Below are 24,852 nucleotides of genomic sequence, written 5' to 3'. Positions count from 1 at the left end.
CCTACCGCTTATTCTTAAACTGTGACCCCTGGTTCTGGACTTTCCCATGGAGAACATTTTTCCTGCACCTAGCCTGTCCAATCCCTTAAGAATTTTATATGCTTATATAAGATGCCCTCTCATCCTTCTAAACTCCAGTGAACACAAGCCCAGTCGACCCATTCTGTCATCGTGTCACTTTCTCTCTAGCCACGGTATTTGATCTCACATTTAACTACTTATCCTGCTCCCACTGCCATGGTGATAATCTAGCCTGTATCTACAGGCCCTGGGTAGAAAGAAACTGCAGGTGCTGGTTTATACCAAAGATAGACACAAAGTGCTCAAGTAACTCAGCGGGCCAGGCAGCATCTCTGGAGAAAAAGGATAGGTGATGTTTTGGGTGGGGACCCTTCTTCTGACAAAGTAGAGGAGGTAGTTGAGGAAGGTACTATAACAACATTTAAAAGTCACTTGGACAGGTACATGGATAGGAAAGGCCAAGAGCGATATGGGTAAGTCATTTAGAACGGAGATGAGGAAATATACTTTTTCACACAGAGAGTTGTGAGTCTGTGGAATTCTCTGCACCTATTGTCTATTGTCTATTGACCAAATGCGGGTAAATGGGACTAGTGTAGATTTTGGTCGGCATGGACGAGTTAGGCCGAAGAGCCTGTTTCCTTGCTGTATGGCTGTATGACTCTAAAAGTGGTTGGATAAATGAAGTAGTAGATAATGTGGAAAATGAAAGGCAAGTTGCTTTGAGAGGAAAGCATAAAGGAGGGTACTTTTTTTAAACTGTGAGAGATTGAAAGTTTAGAACAAGAGGTGAATCCTTGAAACCAAACTCCCACAAGACTTGACTGGCTAGTTGCAGATTTAATGTTTCCTCGGGCATGTTCAGAACCAGCAATTACAATTGCAAAATAAGGGCTGGCCATTTCAGGACAGAAATGGAAAGCAATCGCTTCAATATGCAGCACACTAGTGCAGCTGGTAGTGCTGCTGCCTCATAGCGCCAGAGACACAGGTTCGATCATGATCTCGGGTGCTGTCTGAGTGGAATTTACACGTTCTCCCTGTGACCGTATGGGTTTCCTCCGGGTGCTTCAGTTTTCTCCCGCATCCCAAAGATGTGTGGGTTTGTAGGTTAATTGGCCTCTGTAAATTGCCCCTAATTTGTAGGGAAAGTGGGACAACGTAGAACTGGTGCGATCAGGTGATCTCGGGTGGTTTAATTTAGTTTAGTTTGTTTATTATTGTCACGCGTACTGAGGTACCGTGAAAAACGTTTGTTTGCGTGCTATCCAGTTAAAAAAAAGATGAATACAACAGAGCATAGATTAAAGATAAAGGGTGCAACATTTGGTGCAAGATATAACATTGAAGTCTGATACAGTCCGATCAAAGATAGTCCAAGGAGGTCGGTTGGAGGTCAGGACAACACTGGAGCTGATGAGAGGAACGTTCAGTTGCCTGATAACAGCTGGGAAGAAACTATCCCTGAATCTGGATGGTTGGCATGGACTCAGTGGGCCGAAGGGCCTGTTGCCATGCTGTATCTCTAAACTATTTTTTTTAATTGGTCAGTGAATCTGTGGAATTCACCATTCAAAATGACTGTGAAGGTTCAAATACTGAGGATGCTCAAGGCAGATAGCAATAGAATTATAGACATTAAGCGACAAAGGGAAATGGGTTTTAATAAAGGGAAGTGGTTCAGAAGAAATGATCGGTTATGCACTTCCCGAACAGCATAGCAGACAAGTGGGGCCGAATGGCCAACTCTTACCTCTAGTTCTTTTGTTCTTTTGAATTTATCGCGCATCTAATGCCGATTATAATATTATTTAATAATCACGGAAGCTTCATGCCCCACAGCACTATTGATACACTTGAGTTAACTTCTCCACTGCCCACACTACCAACACTGCTCTAATCCTTTCATAACCACACTCTGAGGATGTTTGAATAATGCAGTAAGATTCCCACAACAACATTCCCCAAACCAGCGACTCTGAGGGGCAGTGAAGCAGCAGCACATGCTGCCGGAGGCCTGCTGTGCTAATGGTCTTTTTTCAGCAGTAACCAAACACAAAGCACTGGAGAAAAGGTTGCCTGTCCATTCCCCCTGCGGATGCTGCTTGACCCGCTGAGTTCCTCCAGCACTTTGTGTTTTGCTCAAGATTCCAGCATCTGCAGTCTCTTATGTCTCATAGAAACATAGACATTGAAACATGGGCAATAGGTGCAGGAGTAAGCCATTCGGCCCTTCGAGCCAGCAACGCCATTCAATATGATCATGGCTGATCACCCAGAATCAGGAGGAAGCACAAATTGGGCCATCGACCATTCCACCAGAATCCCACTCAATAACTAGCTGGCTAGGAAGCAGGAGAGGAATCTGGGGAAGAGAAGGTTGGTGCCAGGTACCTGAGGCTTTTGTAAATGGTTGGGAGGTGTCAGTTATCATTGGTTGGGTGGGATGTGTGGAAATCCAGGTTACACTGCAAATCATTTTCTTTTCCATTAAAGTCACAGGAAAATCAATTGGATGTGGTACAGGTCCACCACCAATTTTCCGGCACCCTTAGTTCCAGAGCCTTGCCCGGTTATCCATTTTGCCAGACCAACAGTCCAACGGTACAGGAATGGTCTGCCTACGCTGCCGGGTAGCTGAGATACCGGCTCACAAAGTCAGCTTCAGAAGTCGGCTCAGGGAATGGATCCGCTGTCTCCGGCTGGGCTGGAGTTCCAGAGCCCTGGCCGCAGGGAACAAATTCGACCCGCCGATCGGAAGTCCAGCCGTAGAAGTCCCGATGAGGTCGCGTTCGGCCGCCTCACCCGGCCTCGGTGCCACATTTTCGGGGGGACTTCCAGGGGAGATTTCAAGTGCACTCTCTTCATTTTGTCCGGATTAAAGGAGATGCCGGACCATCAGTTACCAGATAATCAGTGGTGGATCTGTATAAATTGACTTGCCAATTCATTCAGCTAAAATTTCAGGGCAGATTTTTGCTCTGAGTAATGAATGAAGTTTGCCACCTTTCATTCGACTTGCACTTTTGGTGGACTTTTGCATGGTCTGTTCTGGTCAGGTAACAAGCAGATCTCTGTCTGCAGAGCTCCATGTACAGAGAAGGAACAACTGCATTAATCAGTCTGAAGAAGGGTCTCGACCCAAAACGTCACCCATTCCTTATCTCCAGAGATGCTGCCCGTCCGCTGAGTTACTCCAGCATTTTGTGTCAACCTTTGATTTAAACCAGCACCTGCAGTTCTTTCCTACACAAACTGCATTAATCAGACAGGTTGCATATTTATTGATAAGCAGATCTGAATCAAAACGAACCTGAATAATGAATTCAGTGGCAAATTTAATTTAAGAATTAAAATATTGAGGGGGAAAGGAAGATTAAATTGAGAAAAATAACCAGCCAAAATGAAAAATGTAAATAACATTTTCATAGTTTGGGAAACCTCCAGTGAATTTTTAAAGCTAATGAATGAGACCTCACTGATGTACTGATTTGTATTCCTCGGGTGTTTGACAGGAATTGAGAATTATTCCCATAATACAAGAGAACCTGTATTGGGTTACAATATTGGGATTATGAGTTTATTGAATAGTTTATTATATGTAATCCATGTGTATTGTGCTCACAGGCCTGTTACGCTGCTGCACGTAAGAATTTAATTGTTCCTTTGTTGGTACATATGACGATTAAACACACTTTGACTCTTGTATCAGAATGGACAAACTCTTGTTAGATTATTCCTCATTTACAAGGTTAGTACAGAAGCTCTGTTCAATACACGTGAATGGTGAGATATTTTCAGGAATCTGAGGACTGGACTGTTTCAGATTGCATCTTCGCACTTTCTACATTCAATGTGCACGTACCATAGTTAATAAAACAACTTCTCACAAGAAAGCACAGTACTAGCTTCCATTCCAGTTTCCTAATGAAGAGCTCTAATATGAACTTCAATTTACTGAATTATGTTGTCATTGTGAAAGAATTCTCAACCCAAACATAGAAATATAGAAACATAGAAAATAGGTGCAGGGGTAGGCCATTCGGCCCTTCGAGACTGCACCGCCATTCAATATGATCATGGCTGATCATCCAACTCAGTATCCTGTACCTGCCTTCTCTCCATACCCCCTAATCCCTTTAGCCACAAGGGCCACATCTAACTCCCTCTTAAATATAGCCAATGAACTGGCCTCAACTACCTTCTGTGGCAGTGAATTCCAGAGATTCACCACTCTCTGTGTGAAAAATGTTTTTCTCATCTCGGTCCTAAAGGATTTCCCCTTTATCCTTAAACTGTGACCCCTTGTCCTGGACTTCCCCAACATCGGGAGCAATCTTCCTGCATCTAGCCTGCCCAACCCCTTAAGAATTTTGTAAGTATCTATAAGATCCCCTCTCAATCTTCTAAATTCTAGCGAGTACAAGCCGAGTCTATCCAATCTTTAACTATCATCAAAATAAGGCAGTTTGGTAATAATCAGAGAATAAAAGCAAGCAATGGGCTTGTTTTTAACTCGTTATTCCTTCGTCATGGAGTCACACAGCACGGAAACAGGCCCTTCGGCCCAACTTGCCCATGCCGACCAAAAAGCCCCAACTACGCTAGTCCCACCTGCCTGTATTTGTCCCATATCCGTCTAAATCTTTCCCGTCCATGTACCTGTCCATATTCCTTTTAAAAACTGATATAGTACATGCTTGTAATCAAGCGTTTAGGTAAACTTGCAAAATTTAAGGAAAATATTGATAATATAGATTATTAATCTACCTCAAACTTCTCAGCCGTTTCAGCTGAATTCTTTGAAATTAACCATTAGTTTAATAATGATTAATAAATAAATGGAACCAGTTGATATTCTTTCAATAGATAAATGTAAGTAAATAAAATCCAGAGAGAGATAATCAGCTTGTTATAAGTAAGAAGTCACACCATGTGTATCTTGTACAACAATAATGAGATTGCAAGACACAATTGCTGGAAAACAATCTGCAGGTCAGATAGCATCTATTGGGCGAATGGACAGATGCCATTTTTGGTCGGGACACTTCTTCAAACTTTTGTGAGACCCTCTTTCACTGCTCCCCCCTCTGTGGAGTCTGAATAAGTGTCCTGACCCAAAACATCGCCTGTCCATTCCCTCCACAGATGCTGCCTGACCAGCTAAGTTCCTCTGGCACTTTGTATTATGCTTAAGATTCTAGCATCTGCAGTTCCTCGTATCTCCATAGTGAGATTGCTATTACATGTCAATAATTGTGCCATCCATTTTGTGCGGCACAGTGGCGCAGCAGTAGAGTTGCTGCCTTACAGCGCCAGAGACACGTGTGCTGTCCGCACGGATTTTGTATATTCACCCCGTGATATGCGTGGGTTTTCTCCAGGTACTCCGGTTTCTTCCCACACTTCAAAGACATATAGGTTTGTAGGTAAAATTGTAAATTGTCCCTAGTGTGTGTAGAATAGTGTTAGAGTGTAGGGATTGTTGGTCGGCACGGACTCGGTGGGCCGAAGGGCCAGTTTCCGCACTGTATCTCTAAATTGAAAAACTGAACATAATATTTTTCAGCATCTCCAAAAATATTCTCCTACATTCTCCAAAGAAATTGTTTATAGGAAACAAGAATTGTGCTTGGATCATTCCCCGGCAACGTAACCTTTTAGATAGACAGACTCAGCAGGTCAAGCAGCATCTGTGGAGGGAATGGACCAATGCCATTTTGGGTCGGGATTCTTTTTTACACTTTTGTGAGACCCTCTCTCACTGCTCCCCCTGCTGTGGAGTCTGAAGAAGGATCCCGACCCGAAACGTCACCTATTCCTTTTCTCCGGAGATTCTGCGTGACCCGCTGAGTTACTCCAGCACTTTGTGTCTATCTTCAGTATAAACAGCATCTGCAGTTACACACAATGTAAATTTCTGTTTACTTACTGCCTCCTGTCCTCATTTTCAGTCGGTTATGGTGATTAGGATAAGAACAAATTCCCATAATCTGTCGTTGAATTTTTTTTTACTATAGAAAAGATAGTTGACTCATTAATTCTGAATCTGGGTTCCTCCATGTGCAAGACACCCGCCTTTGATTTGCTGCTTTTTAATTCTCTTTTCATGTTGTAATCACATACAGTGGGTTGACATACATAGAACTGCCAGAAGACACTTAAAGCCAAGGCCCTAATTTTCTCCTAAATTACAAATGGTACAGTTAGTTCTTTTGTACGCCCCTGATCATGCATAATTTACACAACAGGAGTCAAAGCCTTGTGGGAATGATCATAAATAATCAGACTGCTGTTTGGATTGTCATCAATATGAAGTTATTCCTACACTTTTTATCATATTCAAACAAATCGTGTACTTCATTCACCACATGTGTAATCCTCCTTCTGTTTAGCCTGGAGCCAGGTATTTAATAAATTATTCTCAAGATGAGTTCATTGCTGTACAATAAATCTGACAGAAATGGGAGCTGAATGAACAAGGAGGTGTAGCGTAGATTCTCAGTTATTTTTCTACCATCCTACCTTAAATTTGTCCACCTCAGTCTTTAGACATGTTCCATGATATGAAAGGACCTGCAATCGAATATTTAAAAAATGATACAATAACACTTGTTGTAATTCCTCTGCAAAACATTGCTAAGAAGTACAGATTTTCATTAAAAATCTCTCCAGCCTGTTTGAATTGAAGAAATATATAGCATCACTAATATATTTAACATGACCAACACCATAGCATAATGCATACCCTCTGTAGATTCTTCCATTTGAAGTCATAATTTCTGTGGGTCTTTAAACAGTGAATGGCTTTTATAACAATTTAATGTTATTTTCTGATATGTCTCCACTCAATACCACCTTTGCCACAAAAAATATACCAAAGAAACAGCAATACTTTGAGAGTTACAAATGATCATTTGGATAAATGTGAGGTTATCCATTTTGGTGGCAAAAACAGGAAAGCAGACTTTTATCTAAATGGTGGCCGACTAGGAAAGGGGGAGATGCAGCGAGACCTGGGTGTCATGGTACACCAGTCATTGAAAGTAGGCATGCAGGTGCAGCAGGCAGTGAAGAAAGCGAATGGTATGTTAGCTTTCATAGCAAAAGGATTTGAGTATAGGAGCAGGGAGGTTCTACTGCAGTTGTACAGGGTCTTGGTGAGACCACACCTGGAGTATTGCGTACAGTTTTGGTCTCCAAATCTGAGGAAGGACATTATTGCCATAGAAGGAGTGCAGAGAAGGTTCACCAGACTGATTCCTGGGATGTCAGGACTGTCTTATGAAGAAAGACTGGATAGACTTGGTTTATACTCTCTAGAATTTAGGAGATTGAGAGGGGATCTTATAGAAACGTATAAAATTCTTAAGGGGTTGGACAGGCTAGATGCAGGAAGATTGCTCCCGATGTTGGGGAAGTCCAGGACAAGGGGTCACAGCTTAAGGATAAGGGGGAAATCCTTTAAAACCGAGATGAGAAGAACTTTTTTCACAGTGGTGAATCTCTGGAACTCTCTGCCACAGAGGGTAGTCGAGGCCAGTTCATTGGCTATATTTAAGAGGGAGTTAGATGTGGCCCTTGTGGCTAAGGGGATCAGAGAGTATGGAGAGAAGGCAGGTACGGGATACTGAGTTGGATGATCAGCCATGATCATATTGAATGGCGGTGCAGGCTCGAAGGGCCGAATGGCCTACTCCTGCACCTAATTTCTATGTTTCTATGTTTCTATGTCTGGCCAATTCTTTTACCAGAAATCAGAATACTACTGTTTTCCTATGACAAAGGAATACAACAACAAAAATCGAAAGATTTTGGATTCCATATGAGAATAACACCTCATAATCCTGAAAATGGATTACCCACATGGTATTAGGCATCCAAGAGACATGATTAACAAGAGAAGGTAGACAAAAAAGCTGGAGAAACTCAGCGGATGAGGCAGCATCTATGGAGCGAAGGAATAGGTGACGTTTCAGGTCGAGACCCTTCTTCAGACTGATGTGGAGGTGGGGGGGAGGGGGTGGGAAGAAGAAAGGAAGAGGCAGAGACAGTAGGCTGTGGGAGAGCTGGGAAGGGGAGGGGAAGGAGGGAGAAAGCAAGGACTACCTGAAATTGGAGGTCAATGTTCATACTGCTGGGGTGTAAACTGCCCAAGCAAAATATGAGGTGCTGCTCCTCCAATTTGCGGTGGGACTCACACTGGCCAGGGAGGAGGCCCAGAACAGGAAGGTCGGATTCGGAATAGGTGGGGGAGTTGAAGTGCTGGGCCATCGGGAGATCAGGTTGGGCGAAGCGATCGCCAAGCCTACGCTTGGTCTCATCGATGTAGAGCAGCTAACAACTAGAGCAGCGGATGCAATAGATGAGGTTGGAGGAGGTACAGGGAACCTCTGCCTCACCTGCAAAGACTGCTTGGGTCCTTGGATGGAGTCAAGGGAGGAGGTAAAGTGACAAGTGTAGCATTTCCTGCGGTTGCAAGTGAAAGTACCAGGGTAGGGGGTGGTTTGGGTGGGAAGGGATGAATTGACCAGGGAGTTACGGAGGGAGCGGTCTCTGTGGAAAGCCGAAAGGGGAGGAGATAGGAAGATGTGGCCAGTGGTGAGATCCCGTTGGAGGTGGCAAAAATGTTGGAGGATTAGCTATTGTATGTGACGGCTGGTGGGGTGGAAGGTGAGGACAAGGGGGACTGTCCTTGTTACGAGTAGGGGGATGGGGGGCGAGAGCGGAGCTACGGGATATAGAGGAGACCCTGGTGAGAGCCTCATCTATAGTTGAAGAGGGGAACCCCAGTTCCCTAAAGAATGAGGACATCTCCGATGCCCTGGTTTGGAACACCTCATCCTGGGTGCAGATGCGGCGTAGACGGAGGAATTGGGAGTAGGGGATAGAGTCCTTACAGGAAGCAGGGTGGGAGGAAGTGTAGTCCAGATAGTCAATGGAGTCAGTGAGTTTGTAGTAGATGTTTGTCAGTAATCTATTACCTGCCATGGAGATAGTGAGGTCTAGAAACGGTAGGGAGATGTCGGAAATGGTCCAGGTGAATTTGAATTAAAAAGAGACATCGGTTCTTGGGAAATATTATTTTTGTTTAGTTTACTTTATTATTGTCACGTGTACCGAGGTACAGTGAAAAGCTTTTTTGTTGCATGCTACCCAGTCAGTGGAAGGAATCCACATGATTTCAATTAAGCCATCGACACTGTACAGATCCAGGATATAGGAAATAACATTTAGTACAAGATAAAGTCTAATAATGTCTGATTAAAGATAGTCTGAGGGTCGCCAATGAGGTAGATTGTAGTTCGGGACCGCTCTCTAATTAGTGATATTGTGGTGCGTGGGTCTCAAAACGGAAGAGAGGAGTCAAGTATTTTGAGAGGCACCTTTAATTATGTTCCTCCCGGTTGTAGGGAGGTCCAAACGAGAGAAAGATGGCATCCAAACCCCTGCCTTTAAACCCTCTGGTTAAGGGCCGCCTCCGGACTGAACCACTCCCATGCCGAGGGGTTCGACAGTTATGATGGCGCGACCCTTGGGAGCCACCACAGGACCCCCCCCCAGAACCCGAGGCACGAAACGAACCGGCGGGCACTGGACTGCAGGTGCAGTACCCGTCACGGCCACGGGGGGCGATCTTACGGGCCGTCGGGCTGGAGCTGTCACTCCTTCCACAGCTCCCCCGCCCCACCGGAGGAAATCGTGAGCTGCCAGGGTGACGTCATCGGCGTGCCTGCCGACGGCCAGCACGTTGACGTCATCTGGGCGCGTCGTCCTCAGTGCGTCCCCGTGGCTGCTGATGGCCAGCGCGTTGATGTCATCAGGGCGCGCCATCCACAGCGCGTCGGCGCGCCTCCCGAGGGCCCTGATGTCGGTAAAGGAGATGTCCGTGAGCTGAAGACGGATGTAGGCCGGCAGCAGATGGAGGTAGGTGTACTCGAACATCAGGCACGGCGTGTGCCCATCCAGGAGAGCCACCATCTCCTTAAGAAGGCTAGATGGCCGTCGGTCGCCTAGGCCCTCCATATGAAGGAGCCTAGCAGCACGCTCCATCCTACTTAGTCCATAAATCTGGAGCAGGAGCTCCTTAAGGCCGAGATATTTATCGGTGTCAGGGGGGGCTGCGAGGAAGTCCGTGACCTCCTCGACTGTGTCCTGGTCGAGGGCCCCCACCAGGTAATAGAAACGGGTGGCATCGACCGTGATGCCCCGCAGGTTGAACTGGGCCTCCGCCTGCTGGAACCAGATGTGCGGCCGGGTGGTCCAGAAGTTGGGCAATTTTACCGAGACCGCGTCCAGAGACAGGGCCTGGCCGGCCTGTGAGGAGGTAGGGTGCTCTTCTTTCTCCATCATGACGACAATGGAGCGTCGGGGTCACCAATGTGGTGCGTGGGTCTCAAAAAGGAAGAGAGGAGTCAAGTATTTTGAGAGGCACCTTTAATTATGTTCCTCCCGGTTGTAGGGAAGTCCAAACGAGAGAAAGATGGCACCCAAACGCCTGCCTTTAAACCCTCTGGTTAAGGGCCGCCTCCGGACTGAACCACTCCCGTGCCGAGGGGTTCGACAGTTATGATGGCGCGACCCTTGGGAGCCGCCACAATATGATGGTTCAGTTGCCTGGGATACTCTGAGCTCTACTCTACTCTGGAATAGTAGAAAATCTATGACAGCCCCTTTTGAAACCCGTGCTCCTGACTGTGACTTGTGGGTCTCCTTTCCGCTTGATAACTTCTTTCCATTACACTTAGTTGCCTGTTAGCATGGTGGCCACAGAAAAAACTCCATTTGGCCAGTTCCTAAAAACTTAGACACTGGTTTGGAGAACCCGAGATGTATATTTACCTGATAAATCAACGTAACTTAGCATCTGAACCCAGGAAAATTGGTTGGTCAGCAAGGTCAACGTAACCCATTAGGGTCCATTGCTTACTGCTTACCTGGAGCTAGTGATTGGTAAATCTGTGATTGATGAATCATGCAGTGTCCTGAGGTATCATTGAGCTTCCGTTAAAATTTACCACCACAGGTTAGATTGCATTTAAAGTGCTGGAGTCATAGAGTGATACAGTGTGGAAACAGGCCCTTCGGCTCAACTCGCTCACACCGGCCAACAATGTCCCAACTACATTAGTCCCAACTTGCCTGCGCTTGGTCCATATCCCTCCAAGCCTATCCTATCTAACTGTTTCTTAAACAATGGGATAGTCCTAGCCTCAACTACCTCCTCTGGCAGCTTGTTCCATACACCCACCACCCTTTGTGTGAAAAAGTTATCCCTCCGATTCCTATTAAATCTTTTCCCCTTCACCTTGAATCTATGTCCCCTGGTCCTCGATTCCCCTACTCTGGGCAAAAGACTCTGTGCATATACCCAATCTATTCCTCTCATGATCTTATACACCTCTATAAGATCACCCCTCATCCTCCTGCGCTCCATGGAATAGAGACCCAGCCTACTCAACCTCTCCCTCCTCAACCTCTCCCTCCTCAACCTACTCAAGCTCACACTCTCTAGTCCTGGCAACATCCTCGTAAATGTTTTCTGAACCCTTTCAAGCTTGACAATATCTTTCCTATAACATGGTGCACAGAACTGAACACAATATTCTAAATTCGGTCTCACCAACGTCTTATAGAACTGCAACATGATCTCCCAACTTCTAAACTTAATACTCTGACTGATGAAGGCCAAAGTGCCAAAAGCCTTTTTGACCACCTTATCTACCTGCGACTCGGCCTTCAAGGAACCATGCACCTGTACTCCTAGATCCCTCTGCTCTACAACACTACCCAGAGGCCTACCATTTACTGTGTAGGTCCTGCCCTTGTTTGACGTGCCAAAATGCAACACCTCACACTTCTTTGTATTAAATTCCATCAACCATCCCTCTGCCCACCTGGCCAATCGATCCAGATCCTGCTGCAATCGTTCACAACCATCTTCACTATCTGCAAAACCACTAACTTTTGTATCATCAGCAAATGTGCGAATCTTGCCCTGTACGTTCCCATCCAAATCATTGATGTAGATGACAAACAGTAACGGGCCCAGCACCGAACACTGAGGCACACCACTAGTCACAGGTATCCAGTCTGAGAAGCAACCTTCCACCAATACCCTCTGCTTCCTTCCATGGAGCCTATTTGCTATCCATTCAGCTTCTTCAGACTGAAGAGGGGCCCGACCCAAAACGTCACCTATCCATGTTCTCCAGAGAACCTGTCTGACCTGCTAAGTTACTCCAGCACTTTGTGTCCTTTTGTGTAAAGCAGCATCTGCACTTCCTTGTTGCTAAATTTATCATTTCATTTGTTCCTCGTTATTTTGAAGACATTTTCAACTCCATCAACTCCACCCCCCCTCTCCCTCTCTCAACAGCACAGGGGACGGAAGCAATAATAGATAAGGTGGAAAGAAGTGAGTTAGCAGAAGCCTTACAGGGAAGATTCTGGCTTATCCTCCCATAGGACCATCCTCCCATAGCTCCAGAGACGCACATCTATAGTTTTCCATGCAGGAGTGCATGGAGATCGTCTCTTGGGATACTCTTGTTGCTTGCAGTAACAAGACCTGCTGGAGCACATCATTGATTCTCCATTCGATGTCACTGAAGCCCCGTGGTTGCTTGCCTCTGGCATTTGCCAGGCTGCTACACAGGATATTATTAACATCACTCACTTTTTGGAGTAAGCAGATGATTGGGGCCTTACTTGGGACAGCAAATACAATAATTTCCCTCAGACATCTGGCCCTACTAAGACGTGGCACTGGAGTTCGCATATGTTGTAGGATTTTTCCTGCACCAGCCTGTTAGTGATTACGATCATGTCATTCCACAGCCTCCTGTATAACTCCATTATCTTTTAAAATCTCAACAGCCAGCAGATGTGACTTCATTTCACTTTAACCTGATACTGGAAGCAAGACCTCATTTTTAATACAATCTAGAAAGATGAGCTGGTACTTACATCAAGAGCTACAGATTGCTTTGCCCAGGATTTTTTCACTTGATCATACATTATGGTATTGTTGATGCCAAGGCCACAGAAAATAACAAACGCCTGAAATAAAGATTAACAATGTTAAATGTGCATCTTCAGTTTAGTTTTGAGATACAGCGCGGAAACAGGACCTTTGGCCCACCGAGTCCATGCCAACCAGCGATCCCCGTAGGCTAGCTCTATCTTACACCCTCGAGACAATTTATAATTTTTACTGAAGCCAATTAACTTGTAAATCTGCACGCATTTGGAATGTGGGAGGAAACTGGAGCACCTGGGGAAAGCCCATGCGGTCCCAGGGAGAAGGTACAAACTCCGCACATACAGTACCCGGATCTGTACCCGCGTCTCTGGCACTGTAAGGCAGCAACTCTACCGCTGTGCCACTGTGCCGCACTTTAGTCTATCTCCAAAGATAAACACACAGCATTAGGAGTAATGCTCCATTTACTGAGACTGATGTTGTAGATTTATATATTATAGCAAAAACGGATTTGTGCCTAACCATTTCAGTGTATTTCATAGTTGGGGACAATGCAACATTTCTTTTCAGTGTTTATCTGGTACTTTGAGTCAGTTATATGCTTCAGTTGATCATCAGCTGCCTGAGCATCGTGTCAGTGTCTTTAAAACTTCACTACAAATTTTGATGGTTTGAACATTTTTTTCTTGGCTTTGAAGAATGATCTTGTAAAAGGAAATCCAATTCGGCAATGCACAGTAATCTATATTTTTAAAGGTCAGCTCCAGTGCCTAACTACTGACACTTCTTTTTCCACAGATGGAAATGTCCAACACCAGAGGGCATGACTCTAAGGTGAGAGGGGGAAAGTTAACTGCACCTCCTCCAACCTCATCTATTGCATCCGATGCTCTAGATGTCAGCTGATCTACATCGGTGAGACTAAGCGCAGGCTTGGCGATCGTTTCGCCGAACAACCTGACCTCCCGGTGGCTCACCACTTCAACTCCCCCTCCCATTCCGTATCCGACCTCTCTGTCCTGAGCCTCTTCCATGGCCAGAGTGAGCACCACTGGAAATTGGAGGAACAGCACCTCATATTCCGCTTGGGTAGTCTGCATCCTGGTGGCATGAACATTGAATTCTCCCAATTCTTAGCCCTTGCTGTCTCCTCCACTTCCTATCTCTCCCTCAGCCCTCGGGCTCCTCCACCTCATTTTTCCTTTCTTCTCCCTGCCCCCCCCCCCCACCCCCCATCAGTCTGAAGAAGGGTTTCGGCCCGAAGCGTTGCCTATTTCCTTTGCTCCATAGATGCTGCTGTACCCGCTGAGTTTCTCCAATTTTTTTGTGTACCTTTGAAAGTTTAATGGAGAAGTGTGGGGCAAGATTTTTCTCCACAGAGGATGGTGGGAGCCTGGAACACATTGGCAGGGGTGGTGGTGGTAGTGAAGGAAGATACAATAGTGGTGTTTAAGAGGCTTTTGGATAGGCACATGGAGGTGCCAGGCATAGAGGCACATGGATCATGTACAAGCAGATGAGATCAATTTAACTTGGCATCGTGTTTAGCACAAACAATGTGGGCTGAATGGCCTGTTTTTGTGCTGTACTGTTCTATGTTCTATGTATGTTCTAATTAACAATATCAATATCACTCCTAGTATATCTTCAAACAACATAGTTCAGTGGCCATTGCAATTCCTGCGGTTTTTCATTCGCCTACAACTAAACCCATGCAAAATGAAATAAATGTATGTCAACATTATTGGTTTTTATGTATTGAAATAAAAATTAATTGCAAAACATCAATTACATTTGTCGGTTTTAACTTCATGAATTAAACAAATATGATCATTCCAAGCTAATGATATCATCATTCCATGATTTAATAGGAACCTGAGGAGGGGAATCAAGAACCTGGGGACAGAGGTTTAAGGTGAGAGGGGAATCAAGAACCAGGGGACAGAGGTTTAAGGTGAGAGGGGAATCAAGAACCAGGGGACAGAGGTTTAAGGTGAGAGGGGAATCAAGAACCAGGGGACAGAGGTTTAAGGTGAGAGGGGAATCAAGAACCAGGGGACAGAGGTTTAAGGTGAGAGGGGAAAGCTTTAATAGGAACCCGAAGGGGCAACTTTTTCACATGGAAGGTGGTGGATATATGGAACAAACTGCTAGAGGAGGCAGTTGAGGCAGGGCCCATAACAACATTTAAAAGGCAGTTGGACTAGTGGATGGATAGGAAAGGTTCAGAGGCATATGGGCCAAACGTGGGTAAAGGGGGCATATGGGTAAAGGGGGCATCTTGGTCGCCATTGACAAGTTGGGCCAAAGGGCCCATTTCCATGCTGTATGACTCTCCGACCCAATGACTCTCTGACTTTAACAGTGATTGTTCAGATTTGGGAAGTTCTATTGAAAATTATGTCTTTTCTTTGTTGATTCCTTAACCGGCTGATGATTTCAAGTCACTGCAAAATTGCATTGCATTAAATTCCAAATCTATCTATACATAACTAAAACTCTGATCTTGTTATCTTCCGGTTTGCGCGATTGCACAAAAACGGTACAAGATAGCACTACGATTTATCGTCACCTTACTCACCATTCTCCTGTGCGGCGAGTGCAACACGTTTTGTTCAGATTAATGATATATTTGAAAAGTTATTAAGGTTTAAAAAAATGCGCATACGCAGATTGGACTTCTCTCTTGTCAGTCACCATCAGCCGGGTGACTGCCCCTTCCTGCACCATTGCCGCACTGATTGGCTGCGTCCGCTGTCAGTCACCCGGCAGGGAGCCTGGCTCTGAAGCCGACGGCTGCAACCTCGAGATCCTGGGGAGGTGAGGAGTGGGGGTGGGATAGAAGGGTAGGAGGAGGGTAGGGAGGGGAGAGGCATTATGGAGGGAGGGAGTTACTGAGGATAGGGGAAAGGAGAGGGAGGGAGAGGTGAGGGAGGGATTGGGGAGGGGAGGAGGAGAGGGGAAAGATCCTGGGGAGGGTAGGAGGGAGTGGGGGGATTGAGGGAGAGGAGGAGATAGGGAGGGAGAGGGGGAAAGTGGGGGAGGTGAGGAGCGAGAGTGGTGGAGGAGGGGAGATAGAGGGAGCGGAGGGGAGGAGTGGGGGAGGTAGGGAATTGGGAATGGAGGGAGAGGAGGGCAGTGGGGGAGGTCAAGAAGGATAGTGGGGGAGATAGGGGCTGGCGAGGAGGTGGGGATAGGAGGGGGTAGGGAGGGGAGAGGAGGTATGGGGTGGGAGGGAGTGACTGAGGGTAGGGGAAAGGAGATGGAGGGAGAGGTGAGGGAGCGATTGGGGGAGGGGAGGAGGAGAGCGGATTGAAGAGGGAGGGTGAAGAGGAGGGGGGAGGGAGTGCTGGGGATGAGGGGAATGAGCCGCGCCTGCGCAGTTGGGCGCTTTGCGTGAGTGGTGGAATATTGCGTTGGGGGAACGGGTGAGTGGTGGAATATTGCGTTGGGGAGCAGACCCAACGGGTCTGCACTTAGTCTAGTAGTGTTTAAAATTCACTAATTATTAAGGTACTACAATAAAATTAACGCAATATTTTAAGTTTTAAATGCAATATCAGCTGTAAAAAATAATAATACTGCACTTCTCATTTACATTGGTGCAAACCCATGCATCTTTTGTGACGTTTTGCACTGGTATAGCTTCCCGATACGTCTAAAACTAGCTTACAGCTGCCAATAGTGTTGCGTGAACTGCTTACTGGCACCTTTTTGTCTACAACAAAGCACTAGTGCAAACTAATTAAACCAGAATTGCTGATCAATATCTAATAACCTCTATATTTGGGATAGCGCAGCTTCACTCAATATTAGTTTAATTAAAGCATTTAAAATTGATGATTAAAATTCAGGAATTTCAGCACTGTCTCAAGCTTTATTTTAAATGCTTATACTGAATTTCCCAGAATAGAATTTGAAACGAGTGCTTTTCGTTCAGTTTTTATTATTCCATTGCCATTCCATTTAAAAAAGGGCATTTTGCGCATTAAAAAAGTAGAAGCAAGGAACTGCAGATGCTGGTTTACGCAGAAGGAGTCAAAGTGCTGGAGTAACTCAACGGGTCAGGCAGCTTCTCTGGAGAACATGGATTTTTGTAGCGCAATGGTAATTCAGTCGCCATTTTGGTTTTAAACTGAAGAAGGGACATGACCTGAAACCGTCACCTGTCCATGTTCTCAGAGATGCTGCCTGACCCGATATGTTACTCCTGCACTTTGTGTTATATATTGTGCATTATTTATCTCAATTAAATACAGGATATCTGTTTCCCTTAATATTTAGCAACTGATTTTCTGCATGTACCAAGGATGAATTTTGTCGGAATTTGCATGACGCCTACAATTTTCCATCATATTAAATAATTTAGATGGTTTGATTAAACTGAATTCCAAATATATGTTTATATTGCACTGTTTATATTTGGGCTTAATTAGAAAGTTCTGGCATTAAAACGATTGCAAGTCTAAAAGGTGAATAATTTGGAGGCTATTCTTTATAAAAAATAAATGCACTATGCAAATAATTCTTCATATGAGTCCAGCATCTAATATGACAAAGTCAGTTGCAGATCCATCGAAAAAGAAATGGCAAAGAAAATGAGCATCTCAACCTATGTGGGCGGAAGAGTGGTGCAGTGGTAGAGTTGTTGCCTTACATCGCCAGTGACCGCGGGCTCGATCCTGACCGCGGGTGCGGTCTGTACAATATCCCTGCGGGTTTTCTCCGAGTATCCCCCACATTCCAAAGACGTACAGGTTTTGTAGGTTAATTGGCTTCTTTAAATTGTCGCTAGTGTGTAAGATAGAGCTAGTGTACGTATGACTAGTAGTCGGCGTGGACTCGGTGGGCAAACGGCTTATTCCACGCTGTAGCTCTAAAACTAAAAAACTAAAACATATGAAGAGAGCTCGGATTGAAAAGATCATTTGAATTTTCAGAAATTAGTCAAATGAATGATTGGAAAGACAATGTGTTTCTGATACATAGAACATAGTGTATTAGTGTTGTTTAGAACATAACGTGCTGGAGTAACTCAGCAGATCACGCAACATCTCTGGGGGACATGTTGCTGGTTGGTTTCGTTTCCTGTTCATTCTTCCCTTCAAAACTCAATAGAATCGTTCCTCTCTACATTATTGTCAGTTCCAAATGCAAACATGATAGCAAGTGATTGTGTGCAGCTGTAAGAGGCATTTGGGAAGGTGATTGTAAATGTAAAGGTTACCTACAGGAATGAGACCATTGCTCCTTTAGAGGAGCTTACAAATTAGATTAGATTAAATAACCCTAGAGGCAAGATAGATAATGTAAGTTTAAATTGGGACTTCAAAACACTCAAACGACGGAATTCAGATTAAATCTGCTGAAGGACAAATAAGGACAAATGTGAGGGAAAGCTTGAACACATTTTATGTGAACAACTTTTCAAAAGTTCTCTTATATAATATGGAGAGGATGATAAATTCAGGAAATGGTTGACATGGTATGAGGCAAAAAGCAATTTTAAAGTGCGGTAGAATTAATGCTGCCTGAGCATCCAGCCCTGTTGTCAATTTTACTGCATAAATATCTCTCCGCAGGTTATTAATCAGCTGGAGCATCGCTGAATTTCGACATGTTGAAACGAAAATGGTGACTGAATTATCATCGCACTACAAAATGCAATGTGTTTAGTTGGTCTGGCGGTATGGAAATAGTGATTATTATTATTCTTTGTACCTCAAAGAGTCGCTGGTCATCATCATCAAAGGGTTTCCCATCCAGCCTGTTGAGGACCTGAGCTACACCTGTAAACCAAATGGAAGAAGTTTATAAGGAGCATGACAAGTCGCAAATTAAATTTTGAATTCACGAGTTGTTCACAAATTATTTTGAGTTGGTGATAAATGCAACTGGTATGAATATATTCACATGTTTTGTCGACATCTTGACTTCAGATATTTTGAGGACAATTTTTTTCTGCCCTTCCTCTTTCCATGATATTCTTGCAAACGCTACTCTTGCAAAGAGGATGCAAAGTGATCATGCTGACAGGCCTTTAATGGTGTGTTCTGACATCAACCTTGATTGTGTATAACCATAACAAAGATATTGTCCTGAGGATCTGCGGAAATGCCTGTGTACTGCTGGGTGTGTACTATGCCTGGTGTGGACTATGGCTGTGTTTCAAGCATTGGGCAGCCTCCTTTGTTTGGAGACAGGTCACTTCAGAGAATCTGATCGTTAACTCCTGCAGTTTCAACAAACAGGATTGAACATCTATATTTTATATACTGAACTTTGTTGTTGTTTCTTTCTAGTGTTTACAGAGCACTGTGATTACATGCCAGTTGTGCTGCTGCAAGTAAGAATTAAAGTGTTCAATTTTTGGACAAATGACAATAAAACACTCTTGACTCTTGTAATGGTGCAAAAAAGTATTTCAAAGGAAGGAGAAGGAATTAAGCCAACTCCCCCCCCCCCCCCCCCCCCCCCCCCCTCCCCCTCCCTTTTGTTTTCTCCTCTGTGGCAAAACATTGAGCTTCTGTTCATTATTTCACTACCATTGATACAGCCTGTGTGAGATCTGTTAAATATCCTCCACATCAGGAGAGAGGAATTACTGTATCAGGGCAGGAATGCATGAACGCACATCACATCAAGAAGCTTTTCCCTTTCCCTGCTTGGCTAGTCCACAAAATATATTCTGTTTGAAAACTTTTCAACTTTGACTTTGAAAGAAAAGTTTAAAGAATCGCTGAACACGTACCAATTATTTGGTGGCTACTGTTCCATATGGGTACACAGAGCACTGATCGAGTGTGGAATCCAGAAATCTGATCAGCCTGCATGGAAAAACAAAACAATTTATTTTCATAATACATTTGACACCAGAAGCTAACTTTGACATTAATTGAGTATTGATGGCTTCACTACAGAGAGGAAGTCAAGCAGCAAACCTCCTGAAAACATGATCAGGGATTGGACTAGTGAAGCTTTGCATCAGAATGTACAAATCCAGCTAAAATACCAATTACATGTTTTGAAACTAGATTACATCAAATAACCCTAGCAATGAAATATCTAAATATATTTTGTGGATTTGAACACATACTATGAGATTACACTGTATTTTGTAAAGCATGGGTAAATATGGTGTTAAGGTTCATGTTCATAAGTTCTAGGAGCAGAATTAGGCCATTCGGCCCATCAAGTCCACTCCGCCATTCATTCATGGCTGATCTTTCCCTCTCAACCCCATAACCCCTGACACCCTTACTAATCAAGAATTTGTCAATGTCCGCCTTAAAAATATCCATTGATTTGACCTCCACAGCCCTGTGTGGCAATGAATTCCACAGATTCACCACCCTCTGACTAAAGAAATTCCTCATCCTTTCTGAAAGCTGCATTAATCTGTCGCAAGTTCTATTTTTAGGCTTTAAAAATTGCAAGTCATATTAAGTGACTTTTTTTAAATTGTCGATTTAATCAGTGTCATCAAGATCTACAGACTCTGTGTTTTGTTTTCAATCTCTGTTCTAAGAAGAGCTAGGAAATCTCCCTGGTGTCCTGTAAAATATTTAACATCCAACAAACATCTCAAAATACATTATTTGGCCATTATTTCATTACAGCTTATGGGACTGCAGAGTGTAAAATTGACTGTGGTGTTTCAGTAAATTGCAATGGTAACTATTCCTCAAAAACTACAAATCCAATGGCTATAAACGTTTTGAATGTGCTAAAGTCATGCAAGGTTCAGTAGAAATACAGGATTCTTTTTTATCAGAAATGCAGCCTAAGTTGATGTATTAGTTTGCTCTGCCAGATAAAGTCATAGAGAGACATACAGTCATACAGCATGGAAACAGGCCCTTCGGCCCTAGATGCCCCATCTACCCTAGTCCCACCTGCCCACATTTGGCCCATATCCCTCCAAACGTTTCCTATCCATGTACCTATTCAAATGTCTTTTAAATGCTGTATATTACCTGTCTCAACTACCTCCTCTGCCAGCTCTTTCATATATCGACCACTCTGTGTGAAAACGTTGCCCCTCAGTTTCTTATTAAATCTTTCCCCTCCCACCTTAAACTTATGTCCTCTTGTACTTGAGTCTGCTACTCTGGGTAAAAGACTCTGCACATTCACCTTATCTAGTCCCCTCATGACCTTATACACCTCTATGTGATCAGCCCTCAGCTTCCTGCACTCCAAGGAATAAAGTCCTAGCCTGCCCAACCTTTCCCTATATATAGCTCAGGCCTTCGAATCCTGGCAACATCCTCATAAATCTTCTCTACACTCTTTCCAGCTCTTCTCTGCATTCTTTCAACATCTTGCAGATCTACAGATTGTGCGTAGAATTAATTTGGGGGATTTCAATTAGTTACTAGTGGACGATGATGTAATTTAGAACTAGAGTCAACTTGCAGTCTCACTCAGATAGTAAAGATTGGCTGGTGCAGGTAAGGGATGAAGAACCATATTGGGCTGCATAGGGATGCTCTACCCAGAATTAAGCTACAGTAAGTACTGGAATATTGATTTCTCTAACTTCAGGTAGCCCCGGCATTCCCTCTCTCTCTCTATCCCTCCCCCACCCAAGTCGCACTAGCTTCATGTTTTCACCTAACAGCTAACAATGGCCTGTTTCGTTACTTTTTTGCATATATTTCATTCATTGTTCTTTATCTCTCTACATCATCGCCTATATCTCTCATTTTCCTTATCCCTAACCAGTCTGAAGAAGGGTCTCGACCCGAAACGTCACCCATTCCTTCTCTCCAGTGAAGCTACTTGTCCTGTTGAGTTACTCCAGCTTCTTGTGTCTATTTTAGGTTTAAACCAGCATCTGCAATTCCTTCCTACACATTAAGCTAAGGTTAATTAGGACAACAGACGGCTTTACTATGTGTTAAGGGCCTGTCCCACTTGACCGTCATTTGTGCGCCATTTACGTGACCTGGTAGCGTGTGGGTAGCATGTAGGTAGCGTGTGGGTAGCGTGTGGGTAGCCCGGGACGGGCGTATGGAGTGGCATGGAGGATTGTGGAGTTGCGCGCGGTATCGCGCAGCACTCCAGGATTTCGTTCTTGGCCTGTCGCGTAAATGACGGCCAAGTGGGACACCCTGGCGCGGTGCAACGTCTCACCTCCAACAGCAGCAGAAGCAGGCAAGCGATCGCCGAGCTCGGCCTGGGGCTCACGGCTGTTGCGGATCCGGATCCGCCCCCACTCCTACTCCCAGAGCGGGGCCAAGACGATTGGAGATAGACACAAAATGCAGGAGCAACTCAGCGGGACCGGCAGCATCGCTGGAGAGAAGCAATGGGTGACGTTTTGGGTCGAGACCCTTCTTCAGACTGAAGAAGAGTCTCGACCCGAAACATCATCCATTCCTTCTCTCCAGCGATGCTGTCGGTCCCGCTGAGTTACTCCTGCATTTTGTGTCTATCTCCAAATGACGTCACGCGCTCCAGACGGCTGTGCGGACGCACGATGACGAGCGCGACCGTCACTACCGGCCTGTCGCGTAAATGACGGCCAAGTGGGACAGGCCCTTAAGGCTGTGCTTTATCTGGCCTAGAAATGCATGTTGCCAACATTATGTAGGAAGGAACTGCAGATGCTGGTTTAAACCAAAGAAAGACACAAAGTGCTGGAGTAACTCAGCGGGCCAGGCAGCACAGAAAGGGTCAGTGGTTAAGCAGAACTCACTTTGTTGCACGGCAAGAATCTGGACCATTGTGTTATTTGAAACCCCGTTTATGAATTACTCACCTCAGGATCGAAGCGAGGATCTTGATAGGCATCGCTTATATTCACCGGGAGACCTGTTGAAGCGACAAGCTCAGCTATGCTGTTGTTAATCAGCCAATCTGAATATGATGATTTTTCTATGCTGTCTTTTAAGCTTTTAAAGAACATAAAAGGTATAATTACTCAACACTATATTAGTCATTTGCACAATACTTAATTTAAACTTATGTACAGTTCACTTGGCCAGATCTGACAGTCATTTCGATTTTACAATTGAATCATAACAAAATCACACCATGTATAATCAACAAATTTTCTACTTCCCACTTCGATATCTATCATCAAAGAAGGTGCAAGAATTAAGAAGCAACAATAGTAAGATTGCAAGACACAAGGTGTGTAAGAAGGAACTGCAGATGCTGGTTTAAACCGAAGATAGACACAAAAAGCTGGAGTAACTCAGCGGGACAGGCAGCATCTCTGGAGAGAAGGAATGGGTGACGTTTCAGGTCAGGAGTTTTCTTCAGACTCATTGTTGTGGCAGAGGGGGGAAGAAAGCTGGATGAGAAATAGGGGCAGGACAAGGACTGACACCTTTAGTTTAGTTTAGTTTAGGGATACATTGCAGAAACAGTATTTTCGGCCCACTGAGTCCACGTTGACCAGCGATCCCCGTACAACAGCACCATACAGCAGGGACAATTTACAGTTTTTACTGAAACCAATTAACCTACAAACCTACAAGTCTTTGGAGTGTGGGGGGAAACTGGAGCACCTGGAGAACATCCATTCGGTCACAGGGAGAACGCACAAACTCTGTACAGACAGCACCCTTGGTCAGGATCGAACCTGTGTCACTGGCGCCGTAAGAAACTCCTGGCGGCATAAGCTCCCAGCGAGCAGCAGCCATACCCCCGACATCAGGCCTGGCTCGCCCGCCACAGAACCGGGAACCCGCCTGGGGTCATCCGAGCTCGTCTCCTGCTCCCACCCCAAACCTGTGGGGATGGTGGAGGGAGTCAGTGACACCAGTGGACGCTGGACAAGGGACCGATTTTAAGATGGTGGTGTATGTAGAGGAGGATCGGGTGCTGCCTGGACAACAGGCCTTGAAAGCCAAGATAAGACTGCACTCTCAAGAACTTTGAAACTTTGTTGGCGCAAGAAACATGGTGACTCCTTGTGTACTGCTACGGTGAAGTCTACCATTACACGACAATCGTTGCACTTTTGGCACCCGGTGAAAACCCACGCGGTCACAGAGAAAACGTACAAACTCCATACAGACAGCACCCATAGTCTGGATTAAACCCTGGTCTCTGGCGTTGTAAAGACCCTGTCCCACGGTACGAGTTCATTCAAAGAGTTCAAATCAGGGCAAACTCGGAGATTCACGGTAATGGCCTCTCGTCGTTATTCGGGGCTCTCGTGGACATTTTTCAACATGTGGAAAAATCTTCACGAGTCTTCCCGTGCTTACCTGCTGTTAGAGAGTCTTCCCGAGCACCTGCCGTTAGCGTTACGATCCGCTAAGAGAAGTCCCCGAGCTCCGACGTACCCGCTACGTTCATTCTCCGTGCTTATCATGAGTTTGATTTTTTTAAAACACGGGAGAGCTCTTGGAATGAACTCGCACTGGGGGACAGGGCTTTTAGGCAGCAAATCCACTGCTGCGCCACCTAAGTGCAGTTTTGTGATATATATGGCAGTCAGCTCGGTTTCAATCCTACACCCTGCGTCTTTACAACTTCTATGACCTGGGTTAATGCTAAAGTTAAATGTTAATGAGATTGGTTGATTTGAACAGTGGAGATTACACCAGAAAGCCGTGAATAATTCCAATAAGCAATGCTGATGGTCTCATTCTGAATTGACCTTCACACATATAATTACATTCATAAATCCGAACTTGTCAGCTAATCTTTAGCAATCTCCTGCTGCAGCATTTAAGATTAAAGTTATCAGCACAGGGGAGTGGCCAGGTATGAGAATTATATGCATACTTGCTCAAAAAGTGTGAAAAAATAACTATTAAGCAAAATGCCATGAAGCTGAGATTCTTGACCTTGATAAGATGGTCTGCTCATATTTTTTTTAAGTT

At 44.8% G+C, this 24,852-nt stretch overlaps 1 protein-coding gene across 1 annotated transcript in view; it reads right to left on the bottom strand.

The window, feature by feature from the left end:
* The window catches only part of pde11a (phosphodiesterase 11A), a 189,825-nt gene that overhangs the window by 90,337 nt on the left and 74,636 nt on the right, over positions 1-24,852 (bottom strand). The window contains exons 6-10 of the mRNA XM_033023867.1: positions 22,773-22,905; positions 19,758-19,833; positions 18,728-18,795; positions 12,991-13,083; positions 6,547-6,597 (exon numbers count right to left, since the gene is read on the bottom strand). Coding sequence (XP_032879758.1) covers positions 6,547-6,597; positions 12,991-13,083; positions 18,728-18,795; positions 19,758-19,833; positions 22,773-22,905 — 421 coding nt within the window. The remainder of the gene's footprint in view (positions 1-6,546; positions 6,598-12,990; positions 13,084-18,727; positions 18,796-19,757; positions 19,834-22,772; positions 22,906-24,852) is intronic.

This window comes from Amblyraja radiata, chromosome 7 (assembly GCF_010909765.2).
Source record: "Amblyraja radiata isolate CabotCenter1 chromosome 7, sAmbRad1.1.pri, whole genome shotgun sequence".
Taxonomy (NCBI): Eukaryota; Metazoa; Chordata; class Chondrichthyes; order Rajiformes; family Rajidae; genus Amblyraja; species Amblyraja radiata.
The sequence above is the reverse complement of the archived record's forward strand: the minus strand, read 5'-3'. Positions and strand labels throughout refer to the sequence as shown.